This window comes from Mauremys reevesii, linkage group 2 (genome assembly GCF_016161935.1).
Source record: "Mauremys reevesii isolate NIE-2019 linkage group 2, ASM1616193v1, whole genome shotgun sequence".
In the NCBI taxonomy this organism is placed as follows: domain Eukaryota; kingdom Metazoa; phylum Chordata; order Testudines; family Geoemydidae; genus Mauremys; species Mauremys reevesii.
This window is the reverse complement of record NC_052624.1, coordinates 55,292,486-55,317,859: the sequence shown is the minus strand read 5'-3', so window position 1 is coordinate 55,317,859 and position 25,374 is coordinate 55,292,486. Positions and strand designations below refer to the sequence as shown.

At 42.7% G+C, this 25,374-nt stretch overlaps 1 protein-coding gene and 1 long non-coding RNA gene across 19 annotated transcripts in view; one reads left to right on the top strand and one right to left on the bottom strand.

Annotated features, from left to right (window-relative positions):
• CRPPA (CDP-L-ribitol pyrophosphorylase A) overlaps positions 1–25,374 on the top strand; it is a 179,609-nt gene that overhangs the window by 6,957 nt on the left and 147,278 nt on the right. For all 14 annotated transcript variants that reach the window (XR_005594041.1, XR_005594039.1, XM_039524446.1 and 11 more), the window contains exon 2: positions 17,032–17,311. Coding sequence is in view for 12 of the 14 variants with exons in the window: in XM_039524446.1 (XP_039380380.1) it covers positions 17,032–17,311 (280 nt within the window). In the remaining 2 variants the exon portion in view is untranslated. The remainder of the gene's footprint in view (positions 1–17,031; positions 17,312–25,374) is intronic.
• LOC120397864 overlaps positions 17,177–25,374 on the bottom strand; it is a 50,322-nt gene continuing 42,124 nt past the window's right edge. For 3 of the 5 annotated variants that reach the window (XR_005594047.1, XR_005594046.1, XR_005594049.1), the window contains one exon: positions 19,582–21,164. This is a non-coding gene — a long non-coding RNA (uncharacterized LOC120397864). The other 2 variants (XR_005594050.1, XR_005594048.1) reach the window with 2 other exon arrangements.

Below are 25,374 nucleotides of genomic sequence, written 5' to 3'. Positions count from 1 at the left end.
CACAGCCCTAAATTAGATTTGCCAACCCTCCAGGATTATCTTGGAGTCTCTAGGAATTAAAGAGTAATATTTAATTAAAGATTATGTCATGTGATGAAACATCCAGGAATATGTCCAACCAAAACTGGCACCCCTACCCTAAGTAGAGCCACACCAGCCCAGGGTAAGCTCAAGAAGAGATTGTCCTTGATCTCGGTGGAGAGGGGTGCACTCAGCCGTATACAGGGTTTGTGCAGAGGTAGGGTGGAGCTGTGACCCCTTCTGGCAACTTTGTTGTGGATTGCACCAGTGGAGGCCTTGAGCCATCCTACACCCTACGTGCAATGTCTGATCATGGTCTGCCCTGATACTGTCCTTCTCTACCATTATCAAAGAATGATAGAAATGTAGGGCTGGAAAGGACCTCGAGAGGTCATCTAGTTCAGCCCTCTGTGCACTGGCAGGACCAAGTAAACCTCCTAGACCATGCCTGACATGTTTGTCTAACCTATATTTAAAACCCCCAGTAATGGGGATTCCCCAACCTTAGAAGCCTGTTAACTACTCTGACAGTTAGAAAGTTTTTCCTTATACTGTATCTAACCTAAATCTCCCTGGCTGCAGATTGTCCATTACTTCAGTGCACATGGAGAATAATTGTCTGCAGTTCTCTTTATAGCAGCCCTTATCATATTTGAAGACTGTTATCAGATCCCCTCCTCAGACTAAACATATCCAGTTTTTTAACCTTTCCTTATAGGTCAGGTTTTCTAAACCTTTAATCATTTTTGTTGCTCTCCTCTGGACTCTCTCCAATTTGTCCACATCTTTCCTAAAGTGTAGCGTCCGGAATAGGACACAGTACTCCTGATGAGGCCTCACCAGTGCTGAGTAGAGTGGGACAATAATCCCCATGTTTCCCATACGACTTTCCTGTTAATACACTCCAGAATGTTGTTAGGTTTTTTTTTTTTTTGGAGCTGCATCACATTGTTGACTCATATTCAATTTGTGATCCACTATAGCCCCCAGATCCTTTTCAGCAGTACTACCAACTAGAAACTTATTCCCCATTTTGTAGTTGTGCATTTGATTTTTCCTTCCTAAGTGAAGTTACTTTCATTTACTTTTATTGAGTTTAATCTTTTATCGTTAGATGGTGCAAAAGATACTTAAGATACCATTCTGCCTACCTCTCCATAAAACATTGTGCACATGTTAGCTGCAGTGTGGTCAGTTTCATTTGGCTTCAGAAGAAGGAATTTGAATGCAGTTCTTGTATCAATCTGTCACTAGTGAAAATGCAGACCAGATTTTGCTTTTGTACCATCTCACAACTGTGGGGAGTTCTGCAGTTTAGCAAGGGATAGCACAAATCTCTTCTTTAGTTTCTGTTAATGCGAATATGCCTTTCTCCATGAGTTTTGCTTTAATTTTAACTTGAAATATGCAAAGAAGAGTTGAGTTGAGTTCAATTAGTTTGCCCTAGGTTTGAGTCAAAATCATGCAAAAGCGCAAGATTTTTATGGCTAGATGTATGATTATACTGAAGTACACTTGAAGGATTCCTGAACCTGCGGTGAGTGACAAGTATGAAATGAAATTGGAAACCAAGGTGTCAGATGATTTCAGATTTTGTAACAATTTTTGCACAGATTTAATACTAGGGAGTGTGGAGGTCTTTTCTTTTTCTGACAGTAAAGCAGATTGATTACATATAAGTAGAAAATATTTTTTATGTTGCAGAATTTTAATAATTGTGTTCCTATTTATTTCTTTGTTTTAAGCAGAAACTAATTTTTAAAAATTATTGCTAAAAATATTAATGGTGTTTCCTTAGTTATAAAAAACTAATACTGAAATCATTTTAGATAATCTGCAAATTTAGAAGTAGATTCTTACACTTGGCCTAGTGGGGCCACCTTTCTGTTCCCCCTATCCTGGCCTTTACAGGATATGGTAATGCAGATTAAGCAGTACTTAAAGTGTGTGTGTGTGTGTCAACTCCACTGACTGTCATTATGCCCTGCCTGGCCCGAGAGGGACCCCCAACTCTCTGTCACTTCACCCCAGTCCTGCTCTCACTGCACCCCCCAACCTCATTCCCTGAATGTTACTGCACCCTTCCAGCTTTAGAGAGACCCCAACTCCACTATTGTCACTGCACCTTGACCCCTGAGAGAGACCCCCCAACCCCACTGTCACTGTACTCCATGAGAACGGCCATATCGGGTCAGACCAAAGGTACATCTAGTCCAGTATCTGTCTGCCGACAGTGGCCAATGCCAGGTGCCCCAGAGGGAGTGAACCTAACAGGCAATGATCAAGTGATCTCTCTCCTGCCATCCATCTCCATCCTCTGACAAACAGAGGCTAGGGACACCATTCCTTACCCATCCTGGCTAATAGCCATTTATGGACTTAACCTCCATGAATTTATCCAGTTCTCTTTTAAATGCTGTTATAGTCCTAGCCTTCACAACCTCCTCAGGTAAGGAGTTCCACAAGTTGACTGTGCGCTGCATGAAGAAGAACTTCTTTTTATTTGTTTTAAACCTGCTGCCTATTAATTTCATTTGGTGACCCCATCTTCCCAGTCCTAGAGACCCCCTCAACCTACTGTCATTTCACCCCTCAGTGAGACCCCCAACCTCAACTGTCACTTCTCCCCCTGTCCCTAGAGAGACCATCAACTCCACTGAATCTCACTGCACCCCTCAACGCCCTATTCCCAGAGAGACTCCAGACCTTACTGAATGTTACTGCAGCGCCCTAGCCCAAGAGGGAGACTTCAACCCCACTGAATTTCGCTGCACCCCCGATGCCCCAACTCCCCAGGATATATTTTAAGAATTTGTATGAGGCCTGTCGAGTCATTTAAAAACAATAACAATAAATAAGTATAAATAGCGTAGGCCTTGTCTATACTACAAGACTATTTCGAATCTACTTAAGTCGAATTTGTGGATTCGACCTTATGAAGTCGAATTTGTGTATCCACACTAAATACAGTAATTCGAATTTCTGAGTCCACATTAACGGGGCTGGCGTCGACTTTGGAAGTGGTGCACTGTGGGAAGCTATCCCACAGTTCACGCAGTCCCCGCTGCCCATTGGAATGCTGGGTATAGCCCCCAATGCCTGCTGGGGGGAGAAATGTGTCGAGGGTGGTTTTGGGTAACTGTCGTCATTGAACCGTCAATCACGCCATCCCTCCCTCCCTCCCTTAAAGCGCCTGCGGGCAATCTCTTCGTGCACTGTTCTGGTCAGTGATAGCGCGGACGCCACATCACTGCAAGCATGGAGCCCGCTGCTATCATCGCCGTTTTCTCCTCCTCGCACTTTATCGTCCACCTCTTCCACAGTCAGCTGCTGAGCAATTGGGCTACTTTTCAATGGTGCTGCAAGCACTGGGGGACCATAGGGGACGTTTTACCAACATGAATGTCGGGTGGCCGGGCAAGGTTCGTCATGCGTGTGTTCTCAGGAACTGTGGGCTGCGCATACGCCTGCAGGAAGGTAGTTTCTTCCCGTACCACGAAATAACTGTTGTGGATGTGCATTTGCCTATAGTCATCCTAGGTGACCCAGCCTGCCCGCTAATGCACTTGCTCATGAAGCCCTATACAGGCGCCTGGGACAGCGACAAGGAACTCTTCTAATCCCAGCGAGCAGCGTGACCTGTGGCTGGTCAGTTTTTTTACAGAGAAGCTGAACGTGCCCCTGTTTCTTTACCCAGTTACTGTTGACTCTCCTCTTCGGTTACATACCCCGTTCACCCCGTTTCCCCCACTTCCAACACACGTGTAAAAATAAAATACATGTCACACTGTTACTTAAGAGAGGTTTCTTTATTCATGACTTTTCGTTAAAGGCTTGACACTGGGACGCAGACTGTGTTGGGTAGGGTGTGCGCTGATGTAAAGACCGCCTCTAAACTCAAGAAATGACAGGCTCCTGCTCCTACAGTGGTCCGCAGTGCCGGAATGCTTCTTTCAACGGAGCCTGCCATCCCTCTTTTTCGAATTCTGTGTGCGGGGGGATATGTGACCTTGTGGCGGAGGAGGACGGATACAGATTCCTCTGCTGCGTGACTCTGCGGTCCAGGACAAGGACCGCTGTATAAGATCTGTAACCGCCCTCCCCCGCTACAAAGTCACATCCCCACCGCTCACTCAGAACCTGGAAACCACCTCCCATACCGACCATGGTGCCTACTGACTGCACTGTGTGTGTGACCCGCTGCTGATCCTTCCCCCGTGTCTGTACCGTGGGAAAGGTGCCTGTCCTATGCAATTAACAACCCCCTTTCCCCCGCCCCCCATTCAAACACAGTCTTCTGTGAAAAAAAAATCGGAAACATTAATTAACAGCAAAGTATTTTTATTACTTAAGTAGACAGTTAGGTGATGGGACTGGGATTGGGACTTGTGAGAGTCAGGAAGGGAAGGACTTCTGAAAATGTAGGGTATGAGAGCTTTTGGGTACTTGAGCACTCTGCTGGGGTGCACTGACAGTATTGACGGCCCCGGGCGCCCCTCCTCCTGGTTATTTTGGGTGAGGGGGGTATGTGACTTTGTGGCGGGGGAGGGCGGTTGAAGATACACTGCAGGGGGGCTCTGTCCTCCTGCGGTTCTGCAGAACATCCACAAGGCGCCGGAGCGTGTCCGTTTGCTCCCTCACTAGTCCAAGCAGCGTTTGAGTCGCCTGATTGTGTTCCTCATGCCACCTCTCCTCCCGTTCACTGTGTGATCGCTGGTACTGAGAGACGGTCTCCCTCCACTGGCTCTGCTGGTCTGCCTTGGCTAGGTAGCAGCCCATACGTTCATCGATTATCTTGTCCCTTGTCTTTTTCTTTCTCCGCCTAATCTTTGCCAGCCTCTGCGAGGTGGATGCTGTGGCAGGTCTGGAGACAGTGGAAGCTGTGAGATGGGAAACAGCGAGTGAATTCCTTGCAAAGATACATTTTTGCGAACAAATAACTGAGTCTAGGCTGTCTCTGTGAATTCTGTGTTGAGACCCCTGTGCCTGGTGGGGCACAAATCATTTTCGCGATGAATTCTGGGTAAATGTCGCGATTCAGTCCTTCCTCTGGGAAAGCAACGGCAGACAATCTTATCGAGCCCCTTTTCCCGGAATTGCCCTTGCACACGCCATAGCGTGGCAACCATGGACCCTGTTTTGCCTTTTGTGTATGTCACCGTATGTGTACTAGATGCCGCTGACAGAGGCGGGCCAGCAGCGCTACACAGCAGCATGCTTTTGCTTTTGCATGACAGCAGGGATGGTTACCAGGCATACTGCACCGTCCACCATACCATGAATTGGTAAGAAGATGGTAATAAGATGCTCATGGTTACCTGTCCTTTTGCACTGCACCATGTGGTGCTGTCATAAGTGCCCCTGGCCGATCAGCCAGGGGCGCAGTTAAATTGGGAATGACTCCCTGAGTCAATCCCTCCTTTTTGGTATCTAAAAATAGAATCAGTCCTGCCTAGAATATGGGCAAGTGTACTAGAGAACCACTGTATCATAGAACCAGAGAGCACAGCTGCTCTGTGTCCGATAATACATACATTTTGAGCTGTATGCTATTCACAGTGGGTGATCCTGAAACAACCCCACCTGCTCATTCCGGCCTTCCCGCAGCCTTCCTGGGCTACCATACCATTGTCCCACCACTTGTGTGATGAAGTCATAAAGAGTGCAGGAATAAGACACAGGGACTTGTTTGTGAGAAATGAGTGGAAGGAAGCCTCCAGCTGCAATGATAGTCCAGGCAGGACATTAATTACTGTGGATGAAGGAGACCATCATCCTGCTGCTAGTCCAGGGGCAATTGAATCTTTTCTTTACACATGAAGGGTGCGGGCTGATGAAGCTCAGCCCCCTGTTGCTATGATGAGGACAGTTACCAGCCATACTGCACCATCTACCAGGAAAAATTAGGGCCAGGCGCCCTTGATCGACCTGACCGATGCTAGTACGCATGGTTACCAGTCCTTTTGCACTGCCCCATGTGCCAATGGGCCGAGGATGACGATGGATATCAGTCGTACTGCACCGTCAGCCACCCATGGCGGGGGGGGAGTGAGGATGTCGTTGTTCAGTGCTGCAGCATCGCATGTATCTGCAGCATTCATTACGGATACGGTGACATGTAACAGAGTCAACACAGGACCATTTCCCCTTTCACTTCTGGGGGTGGGGGGGGGGTGCGTAAATTGCCGAACTATGCCCTGAGCCACCGCGGACACTGTGTTAGACCCTAGAAGCATTTGGAGCTCAGCCAAGAATGCAAATGCTTAGCAGAGACAGCAGGAACTGTGGGATACCTTGCGTCCTCATTCCCCCCTCCCTCCATGAGCGTCCATGATATTCTTTGGCTTTCCGTTACGCTCGTCACGCAGCTGCGTGCTGAGTCTCTGCTATGCCGTCTGTCTGGAGATTTTTTAAACATACTTTGGACCAGGCGTAAAATTACAGTAATTACCCTAAATAGATGCAGGAGTCTCCGAGCGAGATCGCCCTGAGGACGGTCACTGAAGGAGATAGAGAGCGCATGCTGTGTGAAAGCTAGCACGAACCAGGGCCTGATGCAGCCGTGCTCGGGGAGGCAGTGCTCCATGAGTAATTAATGAAAGCCTCGCGCGGAAAAGTGTGCTACCACGGAGCACCCAATAAGGCAGCTCTCCCCAGGAACCTCCTGCTGATGCTTTTCGAGTAACCCCAGGAGAGCTTCGTGGAGATCTCCCTGGAGGATTTCTGTTCTATCCCCATATATAGAGAGACCTCCTTTTCACACACTTAAGATTCATGTTACATTAATAATAAAAGTTAACATGGTTAAAGCACTTACCGACTGCTCCTTCCCCTGATTCAGGATCCGGGTTCATGGCCGGGGAGGGTTGGTAGGGGATCTCCGTGACGGTGATGAAGAGATCCTGGCTCTCCGGGAAACCAGCGTTGTAAGCGCTGTCGCCTGCCTCGTCCTCCACAAACCCTTCCTCATCTTCCCCGTCCGTGAACATCGTCGAGGAACTGTCCGTTGACACTGTCCCATCATCAGAGTCCATGGTCACTGGTGGGCCACTGGTGGCAGGCTCTGTAGCGTCCGTTTGCCGCTTTGATTTTTTCGTAGCCTTGTCTGGGGTCCTTGATTTTCACGCGGAACTGCGTTGCATCCTGGCTGAATCCTCTCTCTGTATCATTGCTTTGGAGACCTTCTCGTAGGTCTTTGCATTCCATGCTTTGGAGCGCAGCTCCGAAAGCACAGACTCCTCGCCCCACACACCGATCAGATCGAAGAGTTCCCGGTCAGTTTATGCCGGGTTCCTCTTTCTATTCTTGGATTGCCCGGACTCCTCTGCTGGAGAGCTCTGCATTGCTGCCGGTGCTGCTGAGCTTGCCCCGATGTCCAACCACAAAATGAGATTCTAACTGTCCAGAAAGGAAAAGGAATTCAAATTTTCCCGGGTCATTTCCTGTGTGGCTGGTCAGAGCATCGAAGCTCGGACTGCTGTCCAGAGCGTCAACAGAGTGGTGCAGTGTGGGATAGCTCCCGGAGCTACTAAGTTCGATTAGCATCCACACCTAGCCTAATTCGAGCTAGCCATGTCGAATTTAGCGCTACTCCACCTGCCGGGGTGGAGTACCAAATTCGAACTAAAGAGCCCTCTAGTTCGAATTAAATGGCTTCCTGGTGTGGACGGTTGACCAGTTAGTTCGAATTAACGCTGCTAAATTCGACTTAAAGTCCTAGTGTAGACCAGGCCATAATGAGTTAAGTTGCATGTAATTATGTAATAGTTATATAAAAGAAATTGTGAAATGTCTGTATTAAGTGCATGAAAATTTTCAGCTGGTGTTATGATAAGCCTTCCCACTTTTTTTCAGAGTACTTTCAGCACTGAGTCTAGGGGTTTCGCTATACGACACTAGCCTACTGAGGATTAACCAGAGCACTTGTGCTTTGCCTCTGCCTCCAGTGAACCCCTTATGCCCAAAGGGTGGGGTGGGTGGTATTGTAATAAGAGAATCCTCAGCTGTCAGTCTGAGCAAAGGGGGCTTGGTGCCGAGGATCATGTCTGATTTTTCAGTACAAAACTCTTATGCTATTACAATGTTAAGATTGCACATTTAACAAAGGTTGCAGATCTCTCGAGACATCTAGATAGACTTATGTATAGTACTGGGGAGGAGCTGGTGGCCGTGGTATATGTAGGTACCAGTGACTTAGGGAAGGATAGGAGAGATGTCCTGTAGGCCAACTTTAGTCTGCTAGGTAAGAGATTGATGTCCAGGACCACCATGGTAGTATTCTCTGAAATGCTTCCAGTTCCACATGCAGGGCCAGTTAGACAAGCAGAACTGCAGGGTCTCAATGCGTGGATGAGATGGTGGTCTAGGGAGGAGGGGTTTAGATTTATTAGGAACTGGGGAAACTTTCAGGAAAGGGGGAGCCATACAGGAAGAATGGGCTCTACCTAAGCCAAAATGGAACCAGATTACTGGCACTTAAAATTAAAAAGGTTGTAGAGCAGTTTTTAAACTAAGGGCTGGGGGAAAGCTGACAGGTGCGGAGGAGCACGTGGTTTGGACAGAGATGTCCCTTAGGGGAGGACCTACTAATGGAGATTGTCTGTGTCCTAGTAAGGAGGAGAGTATGGTAGTTGATAAATACAGGTAGGATCTGATGAGAAACAGTCAAATGAAGAAAAGTATCATTCAATTACATCATTTAATGGGAAACAGCTAAAAGTGACAAGATTTTAAAGTGCTTATATACCAATGCTAGAAGTCTAAATAATAAGATGAGTGAACTAGAGTGCCTCATATTAAATGAGGATATTGATATAATAGGCATCACAGAAACTTGGTGGAATGAGGATAATCAATGGGACACAGTAATACCAGGGTACAAAATATATTGGAAGGCCAGAACAGGTCATACTGGTGGGGGAGTGGCACTATATATGAAAGAGCATAGAATCACAGGAAGTAAAAATCTTAAATGAACCAAGCTGTACCATAGAATCTATATGGACAGTAATACCATTCTCTAATAAAAAGAATATAAACGTAGGGATATATTACCGACCCCCTGACCAGGGTGGTGATAGTGACTGTGAAATGCTCAGGGAGATTAGAGAGGCTATTAAAATAAAAACCTCAATAATAATGGAGGATTTAAACTATCCCCATATTGACTAGGTACATGTCACCGCAGGACGGGATGCAGAGATAAAGTATCTTGACAACTTAAATGACTGCTTCTTGGAGCAGCTAACCCACAAGAGGAGAGGCAATTCTTGATTTAGTCCTAAGTGGAGCACAGGATCAGTTCTAAGAGGTGACTATAGCTGGACCACTTGGTAATAATGACCATAATATAATTAAATTTAACATCCCTGTGGTGGAGAAAACACCACAGTGGCCCAACACTGTAGCATTTAATTTCAGAAGGGGAACTACACAAAAATGAGGAGGTTAGTTAAACAGAAATTAAATGGTACAGCACCAAAAGTAAAATCCCTGCAAGCTGCATGCAAACTTTTTAAAGACCACAATAGAGGCTCAACTTAAATGTATATGCCAAATTAAAAAACAGAGTAAGGGAACCAAAAAAGTGAAACAACAAAGTAAAAGAAGCTGTGAGAGGCAAAAAGGAATCTTTTAAAATGTGGAAGTTAAATCATATTGAGGAAAATAGAAAGGAGCATAAACTCTGGCAAATGAAGTGTAAAAATATAATTAGGAAGGCCAAAAAAGAATTTGGAGTACAGCTAGCCAAAGACTCAAAAACTAATAGCAGTTTTTTTTTTAAGTACATCAGAAGCAGGAAGCCTGCTAAACAATCAGTGAGGCCACTGGATGATCGAGATGCTAAAGGAGCACTCAAGGATGATAAGGCCATTGCGGAGAAACTAAATAAATTCTTTGCATTGGTCTTTACGGTTGAGAATGTGAGGGAGATTCCCAAACCTGAGCCATTCTTATTAGGTGATAAATCTGAGGCACTGTCCCAGATTGAGGTTTATTAGTGGAAGTTTTGGAACAAATTGAAAAACTAAACAGTAATAAGTCACCAGGACCAGATGATATTCACCCAAGAGTTCTGAAGAAATGTGAAATTGCAGGACTACTAATTGTAGTCTGTAACAAATCATTTAAATCTGCTTCTATATCAAATGAGTGGAGGATAGCTAATGTGACGCCAATTTTTAAAAAGGGGTCCAGAGGTGACTCCAGCAATTACAGGCCGATAAGCCTGACTTCAGTGCCGGGCAAACTGGTTGAAGCTATATAAAGAACAAAATTGTCAGACACATATATGAACATAATTTGTTGGGGAAGAGTCAACATGATCATGCCTCACCAATCTACTAGAATTCTTTGAGGGGGTCAACAAGCATGTGGACACGAGGGATCCAGTGGATATAGTGTATTTAGATTTTCAGAAAGCCTTTGAGAAGGTCCCTCTCCAAAGGCTCTTTGCAAAGTAAAGCAGTTATGGGATAAGAGGGAAGGTCCTCTCATGGATTGGTAACTGGTTAAAAGATAGGAAACAAAGGGTATGAATAAATGGTCAGTTTTCAGAATGGAGAGAGGTAAATAGTGGTGTCCCCAGGGCTCTGTATTGGGCCCAGTCCTATTCAACATATTCATAAATGATCTGGAAAAAGGGGTAAATAAACAGTGAGGTGGCAAAATTTGCAGATGATACAAAACTACTCAAGATAGTAAAGTCCCAGGCAGACTGTGAAGAGCAACAAAAGGATCGCTCAAAACTGAGTGACTGGGCAACAAAATGTCAGATGAAATTCAGTGTTGATACATGCAAAGTAATGCACATTGGAAAACATAATCCTAACTTACGTATAAAATGATGGGGTCTAAATTAGCTGTTAACACTCAGGAAAGAGATCATGGAGTCACTGTGGATAGTTCTCTTAAAACATCCACTCAGTGTTCAGTGGCAGTCAAAAAAGTTAACAGAATGTTGGGAATCATTAAGAAAGGGATAGATAATAAGAAAGAAACTACCATATTTCATGGTATGCCCACATCTTAAATACTGTGTGCAGATCTGGTCACCCCATCTCAAAAAAGATATATTAGAATTGGAAAAGATTCAGAAAAGGGCAACAAAAATTATTAGAGGTATGGAACAGCTGCCATACGAGGAGAGAGTAATAAATCTGGGACTTTTCAGCTTGGAAAAGAGATGACTAAAGGGGGATATAATAAAGGTCTATAAAGTCATGACTGGTGTGGAGAAAGTAAATAAGGAAGTGTTATTTACTCCTTCTCATAACACAAGAACCAGGGACCACCAAATGAAATGAATAGGCAGCACGTTTAAAACAAACAAGCAGGTTTAAAACAAACAGAAGGAAGTATTTCTTCACACAAGAGTCGGTCAACCTGTGGAACTCTTTGCCAGAGGATGTTCTGCCAAGACTATAGGAGGGTTCAAAAAAAGAACTAGATAAATTCATGGAGGATAGGTCCATCAATTGCTATTTGCCAGAAGGTGGGAATGGGCAACAGGGGATGGATCACGTGATGACTACCTGTTCTGTTAATTCCCTCTGGGGCACCTGGCATTGCCACTGTTGGAAGACAGGACACTGGGCTAGATGGACCTTTGGTCTGGCCCAGTATGGCCATTCTTAACAATCCAAAGAATCAGGTATGACAAAATATATGGTCCCAACAAAAAGTATCGTTAACTTGTTATTTGTGTTGAATATGCTCAAATTCAGCAGGAGGGAGCGGTAGATCAGAGCTTGGGCAGTTGCTTTGGCTACTGCTCTCCCTGCTGCCTCAAATTCTCTCTGGAACCACCTAGTTACTGCATAGTTTCAGTGGGGCTATTTTTTGGTTTGCCTATTTTTGTGTAAGGAGGGTGCTGGAGAGAATTCCTTCTCAGGCATTACAGCAGTTTGAGGGTGTTATACCTCCTAGCTTTGGAGCTAGGTATTCCTTAGAGAGGACCAAAACTCTTTCCTCCTTTTTTTTAAATGATGCCTGTATTGGATGATGATTAGAGTGATCCTCTTATTTTTCTGTGCGCAGAATTAGGTTCAAGAATAGAGCTATATTTTAATCTTATTTTGAAAATACACCATTCTTTGCTTTGTAGCTTATTATTATCCAGATGGGTACTGCGGGTAGTAAAGTATGTGCCTTTTATAATCATTCCACAGTTGGCTAGATTCATGTATTTTTCCACTTTTAAAAATAATTGTTGTACATGTAGAAATGATATACTGATTTTTTTTTAAGTTACTGCCTGCATAGAGTTTTATGAATATATTTGGACTGTGCTGTTAAATATTTTGAAATGCAGTACATGAACACAATCTTTATTTTCTGAGCATATGTAGAACATAACCAAGATATAAATAATGTTACTTCATTCAGCACTTCAACCAGTTCAGATTAGTGTATTTTTTTAATCTAATCTAGATAGGTTCTTTTCTGTGCCCATCACAGTGCTATTTGTGGGGTCAGCAGATTTAGCAAACCACCCCACCCCCCAAAAAAGTTTATCTATATAATGGTGGTGGTAAGGACCACTAGATTATTGTCTTCATGGTCAAAACAATATTATGGGACATGAATGTTTTTACATTTTGTGAAAGTAGCTTTATAAAAAGGTAAATTGATGATGATGATGATGATGGGCAATCACTCGTTACTGAGTATGATCATCTTCCATGGGAGTTATGGGTCCTCAGGTGGCTAATAAGGCCAATCCTTGAACCACATGTTCTATTGCAATGAGGGCAGATGTTTTCAGGCTCAGCTGTTGACCATGACTGGAAGTCAGTATCTCCTTCCTTCTGCACATCTTGTCCTCTTTAGCTTATCGGCGAGCAAGTTCAAAATGCAGGGAACCATCACGTAGGACTTCACTCCATTTTAAGCGATCCTGGGCATGTGTCTCCCAAGTGTCAATGTCAATATTACACTTTTTTAGGTTGTCCTTCAGTAAGTCCTTATAACACTTCCATTGTCCACTCACGTTATGGTACCCTTCTTTCAGCTGAGAGAACAGGACCTGTTTTGGGAGGTGGTGATCTGGCATCTGGACAACGTGACCTGTCCAGCGGAATTGCTGATGGATGATCGTTGCCTCGATACTGGTGGTCTTTGCCTCTTTCAGGACACTAATATTGGTGCGCCTTTCAAATGGTGTCTATAGGCTGTCCAAGTTTTGGACCCATACAACAGTGTTGGGAGACTAATGGCTTGATAAACAAGAAGCTTGGTGTTCGAATGTTATGCTCTTCAAAAACCCTGTGCCGTAAATGAGAAAAAGCTACACTGGCACAGCTCAGGCGACATTGAATTTCTGCATCAATATCTGCCTTGGATGAAAGATGACTTCCAAGGTAGAGGAAATGATTGACATTCTCCAGTGCCACTTCGTTGATTTTGATAGATGGGGTATGTAATACCTCATTTGGAGAGGGCTGATAGAGCGCTTTAGTCTTCGTGATATTAAGAGTGAGACCAAGATGTGTAAGCATCGTCAAACACATTCAGGATAGTTTGAAGATCTTTCTCAGAGTGGGCAAAGATTGCGTTGTCATCAGCATACTGAAGTTCCACAATAGATGTGGAGATCTTACTCTTGGCTTTCAGCCTGCTAAGCCTGAACAGCTTTCCGTCCATTCTGTAAATGATTTCAATGCCAGCTGTAAACTTCCCAGCAACTAGGTAAAGAATGATGGCGATAAAAACCGCAAACATAGTTGGAGCGATGATATAGCCCTGTTTTACTCCTGTTTGTACTCTGAAAGGTTCACTCTGGAAGCCAGTGCTGCTCAGAACAGTCGCTTTTATGTTATCATGAAGCAATGTTAGGACATTGATGTATTTATCAGGACATCCAGTCTTAGATAGTACAGTCCAGAAGGCATAGTGATTCACTGAATCAAAGGCTTTAGTTAAATCAATAAAATCCATGTCTAGTGGTTCGTTTTGCTCCTGACACTTTTCTTGCAGCTGCCGTGCTGTGAAGGTCATATCCACAGTTCCACAACATGGTTGGAAACCACTCTGTAACTCCGGTAAAATTTCTTCTGACGGGGCAGAAGGCGAGTTGCAAGGATCCGCACCAGAACTTTGCCTGCAATAGCTAGGATGGAGATACCAAAATAATTTCCACAATCTTGAAGAAGGTGACAATCAGGGCATCCTTCATTTCACTGGGTATCTCCTTTATCCAGATTTTAAGGATAAGCAGGTAAAGCTGCCGAATTAGTTTTGGTCCATCATCTTTAAAGATTTCAGCAGGGATCCCATCTATACCTGCTGCCTTGTTGTTCTTCATCTACTTGGTGGCATTGTGTACCTCATACAAATAAGGAGGGTCTCTGAGCTCATCCCTAAATGGTCGTTGAGGGATTTGCTCAAGGACTTCATCTGCAATTATAGAATTACGGCTAAGGAGATCTTCAAAATGTTCTTTCCAGTGAGAATTGATGGTTCGTTGTCCTTCAGAACTGTGGTTCTGAAGAGGATTCATATCATGGCAAATTGACCCATAAACACCCTTGGTGGCACTAAAGAAACCACATGTATTATGGATGTCTGCGAGATGCTGGAGTTCTTGCGCTTTCTCAGTCCACCATTTGTTCTTGAGTTCTCTGGTTTTACATTGGACTTCTGCCCTTGCCTTGGCAGATATTTTCTGTCCTGATATTTTCTGGTTTGGTAACCTATGGTTTCCTCACAGGCATTGATGATTACTGCTTTCAACTGGCTCCAGTGTTCCACCATTTCTTCCGGGAACTGTGATGGGAGCTTTTCTTCTAAGACTGCTTGGAAGCGGTCGTGCTTAATAGGGTCCTTCAAATCTTGAATCTTCAGCTTGCGCCTGACCTGCTTCTTTTGCAGCCTGCAATTGGGAGCGATCTTAATTTTCATCGTGGATCGAATAAGGCGATGATCAGTGCAACAGTCATCAGTACTTGTCATTGCTCTTGTGAGAAGTACATAACTATGATCTCGGGCACGAACTATAATGTAGTCAAGGAGATGCCAGTGCTTTGATCGTGGGTGTCTCCAAGATGTTTTGAACTTTTCCTTTTGTCGGAAGAGAGAGTTCGTAATAATAAGTTCATGTTCAACACACTTGGTCATGAGCAGAATTCCATTTGAATTGCTTTTGCCAACTCCTTCTTTCCCAATTGTTCCCTTCCACAGGTGTGAGTCTCGTCCCACACATGCATTGAAATCCCCCAGAAGGATGATCTTGTCTTCTGTAGGGGTCTCTGATAAAATGGTTTCCTGCTGAGAATAAAAATCTTCCTTTACATTCTCATCAGCATCCAGTGTTGGTGCATAGGTGCTCACAATAGTTGCCTGTTGATTTTTGATGAGCCTCAATCTGAGTGTCATAAACCACTCATTGATGCCAACTGGTACCTCAGAGAGGCACCTTATGAGCTTGTTCTTTATAGCAAAGCCCACTCCATGCAATTGGGGTTCATCTATAGATTTTCCCTTCCAGAAATAGGTATATCCTCCTTTCTCCCCCCTCACCTGTCCTTCATCAGCTCTTTTAGTTTTGGACAAAGCAGCAATAACTCAGTTCATGAAATACATAAATATATGTGCAGAATACCACTATATATGCAGAATACCACTATTTCCAGACCACTGTTACAATACTACATTATAACAATGTTTTAACATCTAGCTTCTACCACGGTTGTTTGACTCATATTGCAGCCTCCATATTACTGTCCTTCTCTATCTTGACAATGATTCACTTTCTAGCATAGGGGTTGGCAACCTTTGGCATGCGGCTTGCCAGGGTAAGCACCCTGGTGGGCCGGGCTGGGCTGGTTTCTTTACCTGCTGCATCCACAGGTTTGGCCGATCGCAGCTCCCACTGACCACGGTTCGCCATCCCAGGCCTATGGGAGTGGCAGGAAGCGGCGGCCAGCACATCCCTCAGCCCGCGCTGCTTCCCGCTGCCCCCATTGGCCTGGAACGGCGAACCATGGCCAGTGGGAGCCATGATCAGACGAACCTGTGGACACGGCAGGTAAAGAAACTGGCCTGGCTCGTCAGGGTGCTTACCCTGGCAAGCCACATGCCAAAGGTTGCCAACCCCTGTTCTAGCATCTGTCCAGAGCAGTGGTCCCCAACCTTTTCCAGGTGGCGGACGCCGGACTACAAGCCACCAAGGACCGTGGCTGGTGGACAAGCATCCGACGAAATGCTGCTGAGAAGCGGCAACGTCAAGAGGCGTCACCGCAGAAATGCTGCCGAAAATCAGTGGCATTTCGGTGGCGATGCCTCTTGTTGATGCCGCTTTTCGGCGGCATTTTGGTGGCGACGGCTCTTGATGACGCCGCTTTTCGGCAGCATTTTGGTGGATGCTTGTCCGCCGGCCAGTACGCAGGCGCACATAGATGCCCTGGTGGGCGCCATGGCACCCGCGGGCACCGCGTTGGGGACCACTGGTCCAGAGCCTCTTTGCTGTCTGACTCTCATTCAGTTCTATGTGCTCTGACATGCAGTAGAACTTGGAATAGTCCAAAATTCTGTGTACCAAATGATATGAGATTGAGATTAAGAGCAGTGAGACTCTAACTGTTGGTTAGAGTGCACACAGATTTAAAAAGGAAGTGACAGGTCATTGGGACCCAGAATGGAATTGGACTCATTTAGGTGATAAGGCTGGTTGACAAGGAGATTTCTGGTTGGTATATCTGAAGTTTTACTCCCTAGTCCTGCAATTTGTTGTGTGTGGGCAGACTCCTGCACAGAATCCCGTTGACTTCATTGGGGCTCCATGTAGATGGAGGGGTCCACCCATCTGGCTCTTTTTTCAGGTTCAGAACCTTAAAGTAGCAAACTGGTATAGCAACTTTAAAATGTTGGGAGGTGCTTCATTACGCTATAATTTTTACTGATAATTAAGTTTCTTGCTACAATAATTTATTCATTTTTAATCCAGATACTCAAAGTTTAATTTAAGAATACATGCAAACAATATTTATGCATCTCTACAATTTCTTACAGAATAAACTGGATCTCAGATATTGTTGTGGTGGTGTCTCTAGAGAACATTGAAACAATGAAGTCTATCATTGAAAAATATGGCCACAAACGAATTACGGTTGTAGAAGGTGGAATGACTCGCCACCGGTCAATTTTCAATGGACTGAAAATCTTTCCAGAGAGCAAGCTTTCCAGCTGTTCACTCCAGAAACCAGAAGTAGTGATTATCCATGATGCTGTGAGGCCGTTTGTCGAGGAAGATATTCTTCTTAAAGTGGTTTTGGCTGCGAAAGAACATGGGGTATGTACAGCACAACAACTGAACTCTGGAAAGCTCTTACATGGTACAAAGTAAAATAGGAACTGTATTAATACCCAACATAGTACCATACATTTTAAGTGGAACAAATACAGGATCCAAGTCATGTAAGCAGGTCAGCTTGGGTGGATGTGCTTACAGGATAAGGGCCTTATTTGCCATACAGAATAATATATAACTAAGATATGGAATTAATATGCAACTTGTAAGGTAGGAAGTTACCAGCCTGATGAGAATTTACTGTGTATGGTTGATCCTGCTGGCCTTTATAATGCAAAATTCTGTTGACCAATACCTAGATACTCCAGTGATGCATACTTTATAGATATCTAGAAGAGAGAGTAATATTTTTGTGGCATAACAAAGAGCTTTGCTATTATACTTTTCCATCTCACCTTTCATCGCGAATTCCTTAACAAAGTAAGTGGCAAAAGTACTGTTCCTATTATATGACTTGATTTCCTTAAAACCCTTAAACATTAACATATTGTACCAAATTACATACAAGTCTTGTAGATCAATGTTTGCTGTTTTGTGTGGATACAATGAAATTGTAATCTTATTCTGATGGGAATCATTAAGTAATAAATGGCACAGAGGTTAGCTAACAGTTAGTTAATGATCAGCCGCAAGCCCTAATCACACCTGGTCATTAACTGCCAAGAAATGCCTGTTATTGAGATCATTATTTCTATTGTTTTCCATTATAAAATAGGTTTTTGTGTTTGTTGTCTTGAGCTTTGTCTGATGCTGTTGTTACAGTTTTTGTTTGCAGTACCTGTGTTTTCCTAGTCCCTAGTCATTGGTAAATTAAAAACAAGATATGTCTGAATGCTGTTAGGATTTATAGGAGACATCTTATAAATATCAGTTAAATGGCATCAAAATATGACAGTTACTTTGAACTTAAACTGATGCACAGATAAAGCATGGAGGAAATGATCAGTAATTTGGTAAGTAATCTCAGTGGAATTATTGGGGAGTGTGAGTAAGGTGAGCAGGACTTGGCTTTGTATTTTTAAGGAAACTCCTAACATCATTATTCAGCAGTCATATAGTAAAACTTATATTCAATTATGCATCTGAAAAGTATTTAAGTTCTATATTTTCCGCATTGCTACATAAAGTTCTACCTGTGAACACATTTTATTACCACTTGTTTGGGGGGGCTGGGGTCCCCTCAAGTCCCCTCCAGGCTCCATTTCAGGTCTTTATGCCGTCTTTTTGTCCTTCCCCCAAGCGGGTTCTTGGCGCAAACAAACAAAAGAAGAATCTTCTCCCATCTCTTCCCTTATGGGAGAGGGGAGTTGATGGGAAAGTAAACAGCGGTAAGGGTAGCTTGGAACTCATGCAGTCTTCTTGCATCTATCCTTTGATCTTAGTCTAAATGGGGTCTACCTCCAGCCTCTCCTTATGGGGTGTACTGCTCTGTGGCGGGGTCTTGCAGCTTCGGGAGTAGAGAGGATTGTTGCTATCTTCCTTTCAGCAAATCTATCTAAGGTAGGGTAGCCTCTTCCTGTTCACCACTCCTTTCTGTGGCAGCTTTTCCCTTGAAGCCCCTCAAGTCCCCACCAGCCTTTCAGGTGCTCCTCATTGGAATTGAACAGGCCCAGAGGAGCTTGTTAGTCTCCTTTCTGTCACTGTGAGGGTGTGTGCCCCTGCATACGTTGCTATGATTTGTTTCACTTGTGTACCATTTACTTTAATATGGGATTATTAGCATAGTGTAACCTTCTGAAATAACTGATTTTACATGTTCTGTGGTTTAAGTGTTACACTTGGGGGAAATCAAAATGCATGTTTACATACCGCTATATTTAACCATCTTGGGTCATTGCTTTATTCTTTTGATCACTGATTCTGAGAGGTGCTCAGTGATCTCAACTGCCATTGATTTCAGCACTTAGCAGGATCAGGACTTTTTCTTTACCAAATTAAGGTCCTAGACCTGCAACTCATTGCACATGGGTAGACTGCTGTATTCAGGTGGAGCCTCACTAACCTCACATGCATAACAGATTGCAGGATTATAGTGTAAAATTCTAAATATTTGTATATTGTATAGGCAAAAAAAGTCTTGAACTGAAGTTGAGAAGAATAAATATCAGTAACTTAATGGTTTTAAATAATATAATAATACAGTTGTTACAAGAATATAATTTTAAAAAATCACTCACCTAAGAAATTCAGAGTTCAGGTTAAACAAAACAGAAACCCAAATGTTTAAATCCTACAGTATCTAAATTGTGCATGAGACAGAATAGAAATTTTGTAAATTTATGAAAATCATATATTCTATTATTCTTAATTTTCTTGACCCTGATTACTTTCCTTTTCTTTCTCCACTGCTGGGATCAAGTCCCATCAACACAGGAAAGCATATACTTCATGAGTTGGGTGCATGTGATATTTTAGATTCCTACACCCAGCTTGGGAAGTTGTAAAGTTTTATTGCTAGCAGCCCTCCCCATTCTGGTGGCTGAAGACAAAACTGTCGTATGTTCAACCTGTTCCCTTCAGGGAACATTACAGTAGAAGGTCAGCAGCATCAGTATGTTTCTGTCTTTTCCACTGAGACAAGGCTACTGCTGAAAAGAGGATGAGGCCTAATGCGTCAGACTCAGTGACGTGGAAATGGCAATGTCTCAGATTCTCACAAAGAGAGGGTCATTTTTTTTGGAGTTTCCACAAAGATCTTAGAGACTTCCCCTTACTGAGACTTCATTTCCTCAGGAAGTAATTGATGAAAACTGTGTTGACTCAGGTAGTAGGGCAAGGGCATTGACAGCACTGCCGCAGGTGGGAAGGTTGGTGTAGTAGGTAGGGTATTGAACTGGGACTCTGGAGATCTGTGTTCAGTTCCTGATTTTACCACACACTTCCTTGGGAAAATCAACCCCATGCCTCAGTTCCTCATGAGTACAACAGGAAATGATAACTTTCCGATCTTAAAGGGCTGTTATGAGGATAAAATCTGTTTATGACTCTGAGGCACTTAGATACTAGAGTGGCAGGAGTATATTGGGAATAAAATTCCCCTGGTGCCTGTCCACTTTGTGGAGTGGGGTAAAGGAGAAGAAGTCATGAAGCAGTAGCTGTATTTGGAACTATAGTGTACGGCAGGAGTGAGTTGTGACATTTCTTAACTTGTAGGAGTGGGATGAGCCAAATGTTAAAATATGTATTATGAACATTACATGATGTAAGGGCTTCCCAAGAATATTTATGATTATAAATCCAAATACATAGAGTTCCATAGCAATTGTCTTATACTTTGGTCAATGGTCTTCATTAGTAAGAAATGAAACAGACTCTACTACTTTTGCTTTAGTGACAGTTCAGGAGCTGCTCCAATTATTTGGGGACTTTTAAAGTCTGCTGGAACCTTACATTCCAGCTGGCTTACCTGATTTGCTAGTAAATATATTTCCAGAAATGTTCCTGTCCATTAGAGCTTCCAAGGTCTTTCAAATGTATCTAATTTGAAATTTCTAACACAAGCCATTTTTGAGATAGGTGATGACAAAAAGCAGTAGAACTTTCCAAATATGATTGTCACTTTGTTCTTGAGTCCCATATCTCAACATAATTTTCCTAATCATCTCAAACTTGGGAAAATATTGCTTGCTGGCCACCTTGCACGTGTCAAAATTTAAGTGGAAAAATAGTCTTCTGTAACAATTTTAGGGGGAAGGAGGCAAATGTGTGTTAGAATATAGTGGAAAATATGTCTCAGTCTTTGTTCTGGAGAGTCTGATCCCTTTAAATGAGCTTTAACCACCAAATGAAGTGATTCATCACAGGGGTCCTTTCATGGTAAATTCTCCTTTTCTTCCTGAAAAATAATTTTCCATTATAAATTAAAATGTCTTTTAAAATGAGCATCAATGATTATTCAGACCCTGATCACATAATTAATATAGTGTTTTTGTAAATCTGCTATTTTAACATAAGGTTCTTTCTAATAGTGATAGAAGCATGAGATTATTTATGTTGATGTGAACTTTCAGATAAGATTGATGTCGCAATGAGACTAGCATTTTTGTTTTCTAAATGTGTTTGTGTTTACTTATCTGAAGGATATTTTTGGATCTATTCTGTCCTGTCATCTCTCATACTCTTACTGTTTTGAATGTTTAAATTCCCACTTAATGCTAAAGGACATAAACTCAGACACTTCAACTGCAACTGAGTAATATTATGTTTGTAATCCAGTGAATGATTTTTTTTTCCTCACTGATTTTTTTTCTAGGGTGATTATAGAATCTAGCTGCATAATTATTCCAAATAAGTTGGGTACAGGACAAAGGCAACCTTTATAAACGTTTTCTTCACCAGTCAATGTGACCTGGTTTGTCTGATCATCCCCTGACAGGAGATAACCAATCCCCAATTTGCTACTGCTCTGGGCTAGCCCATGTAATAATCTGTTTCCCGTGTCTGACATAGTCTTCCTTTTCTAATGTATATCCAAGCTATTTTAGGTATTTATAATTCGCTCCTTGGCTGTCTAGTGTCTTTTAATAGGCAGCAGGTTTAAAAGAAACAAAAGGAAGTATATTTTCACATAACACACAGTTAACCTATGGAACTCTTTGCCAGAGGATGTTGTGAAGGCCAAGACTATAACAAAATAACTAGATAAATTCATGGCGGTTAAGTCCATCAATGGCTATTAGCCAGGATGGGCAGGGATGTTTGTCAGAAACTGGAAATCGGCAACAGCGTGTGGATCACTTGCTGTGCTGTTCTTTCCTTCTGGGGCACCTGGCATGGGGCACCTGGCATTGGCCACTATCAGAAGACAGGTTACTGGGCTAGATGGACCTTTGGTCTGACCCAGTATAGCTGTTCTTATGTTCTTTGTTTGGAGCAGCAAGGAAGAGGAGTTGTTTTGGCCCACTTTCATATACACCTCTACCCCGATATAACGTGACCCGATATAGCATGAACTCGGATATAACGCGGTAAAGCAGTGCTCCAGGGAGGCGGGGCTGCGCACTCCGGCAGATCAAAGCAAGTTCGATATAACGCAGTTTCACCTATAACGTGTTAAGCTTTTTTGGCTCCCGAGGACAGCGTTATATCGGGGTAGAGGTGTATTTAATTTCTGTATGTTTCTAAATATATGCCTCCTGACCAGGAACAAATGATAAAACAGCTACTTGCTCTACTGGCATAGCTTCACTTAACTCAGTCGAGTTATGCCAGCAGAGAATTTGACCGAAGAAACTCTTGGCTTCCCTTGCTACCTGTCAGCATAGAAGCATCTGAGGACCTGAAAGGACCTTCAAATTGTGTAACAGAAGCCTTTGTAATAGAAGTTGGCAAACTCTCCTAGTTGGGAATGGGGTGGGAAGTTATCTTCCTTGAACAGCTACACTTCATTTTGAGGAAATCACTGGACAGTGATGGATTCTCCATCTCAAAATTGTCCTAGTTTCAGAATATCAGAGAGAAGTTACCCTCTCCTGTTCTCTCTTGTAATCACGTTCTTACCATATCTACAGGAGTCAACTCCTCAGTGTTTCATAACAGATGTAATTATTTCCTCTTACATTATGTGTAAAAGCTTTTCTGATACAAAATCTGGCAGAAACATTAAATCAGTAATGCAATAAGGATAATACTACACTGTTGTTCATCTGCATACCATATAGATAGTGTAATTGCATGAAGTTTTAATGTTCTTAAAATGGCAATTGATCAAATAGGGGATTGCACTCCTTAATTCTACTTGTCAGACAAATAAATTACTTTATTACATTTACTAATCAGTTTGTTATTTGCCTGTAGGATTCAAAATGTTCAGCTTATCCAAAAATAATAAATTATGTCTTAATAAATTAATTCTCTGAAACAATCCCTTCACTATGTAGCTTTGTAACAAATTAAATCCATTTATGTTTTTGGGGGCAATTTATAAGTAAAATGATACGTTTCTAGAAACAAATTCTTCATTGCCAATAAAAGCTGGGGATGGTAGAAGCTGAAGAAGGCAGCAATCCAAAGCCCCTAGCAGTATTTCATTGCCGATGTTTTAAACAGTATCACCAAAAAATGTTTAAAATTAAAATAAAAGGAAAAACCTGTCAGTTCTATTATTGGAAAAATCTTATTACAGTGAGAAAGAGTCTCTCTTTGTCCCTCTGTCTGTAGTTAAATTTGCAACTAGATTTGATTATAAACCTGATTTTCATCCCTTCTGTAACTCAAAGTAGAAGGTTCATTCTCAGAATTGGAAGGTGGACTGTAATTAATTTAATGAATAACTGTAGTTTTCAATAGTCTTCAAAGAAAAAGATCCTTCTGTTCATAATTAGCAAGAGTCTGAAGATAAGATGAATTTGTCAGAGAACAAGTTGAATCAATTGAAGGACAAACGTATGCTGAGGGATGAATTTTCAGCAGCGGCCACCGTGACACACTGAAAAAACTAGGATTTTTGGGAAAATTATATGCTTAATAAAATGCTTGATGACAATTGTTGCTTTATATATAGGCAGTGGAAAAAGTTGGATCTCAATACCTTGTTGGATAGTATTCATGTAGGGAGCCTACTCACACATCACTCAAGGAGCCCAGGTCTGTGGGAACTTCTACTGCATACATTGTATGTAAAGAGTCTTAATTAACCTCAGTTGGTTTTCTGTCAGGCCCAAGGTGCAAAAAGATTGTTAAGAACATAAGAACATAAGAAAGGCCGTACCGGGTCAGACCAAAGGTCCATCTAGCCCAGTATCTGTCTACCGACAGTGGCCAATGCCAGGTGCCCCTGAGGGAGTGAACCTAACAGGCAATGATCAAGTGATCTCTCTCCTGCCATCCATCTCCATCCTCTGACGAACAGAGGCTAGGGACACCATTCTTACCCATCCTGGCTAATAGCCATTTATGGACTTAGCCACCATGAATTTATCCAGTCCCCTTTTAAACATTGTTATAGTCCTAGCCTTCACAACCTCCTCAGGTAAGGAGTTTCACAAGTTGACTGTGCGCTGCGTGAAGAAGAACTTCCTTTTATTTGTTTTAAACCTGCTGCCTATTAATTTCATTTGGTGACCCCTAGTTCTTGTATTATGGGAATAAGTAAATAACTTTTCCTTATCCACTTTCTCAACATCACTCATGATTTTATATACCTCTATCATGTCCCCCCTTAGTCTCCTCTTTTCCAAGCTGAAGAGTCCTAGCCTCTTTAATCTTTCCTCATATGGGACCCTCTCTAAACCCCTAATCATTTTAGTTGCTCTTTTCTGAACCTTTTCTAGTGCTAGAATATCTTTTTTGAGGTGAGGAGACCACATCTGTACACAGTATTCGAGATGTGGGCGTACCATGGATTTATATAAGGGCAATAATATTTTCTCAGTCTTATTCTCTATCCCTTTAATGATTCCTAACATCCTGTTTGCTTTTTGACCGCCTCTGCACACTCTCTTCAGAGAACTATCCACGATAACTCCAAGACCTTTTCCTGACTCGTTGTAGCTAAATTAGCCCCCATCATGTTGTATGTATAGTTGGGGTTATTTTTTCCAATGTGCATTACTTTACATTTATCCACATTAAATTTCATTTGCCATTTTGTTGCCCAATCACTTAGTTTTGTGAGATCTTTCTGAAGTTCTTCACAATCTGCTTTGGTCTTAACTATCTTGAGTAGTTTAGTATCATCTGCAAACTTTGCCACCTCACTGTTTACCCCTTTCTCCAGATCATTTATGAATAAATTGAATAGGATTGATCCTAGGACTGACCCTTGGGGAACACCACTAGTTACCCCTCTCCATTCTGAGAATTTACCATTAATTCCTACCCTTTGTTCCCTGTCCTTTAACCAGTTCTCAATCCATGAAAGGACCTTTCCTTTTATCCCATGACAGCTTAATTTACGTAAGAGCCTTTGGTGAGGACCTTGTCAAAGGCTTTCTGAAATCTAAGTACACTATGTCCAGATCCCCTTGTCCACATGTTTGTTGACCTTCAAAGAACTCTAATAGATTAGTAAGACACGATTTCCCTTTACAGAAACCATGTTGACT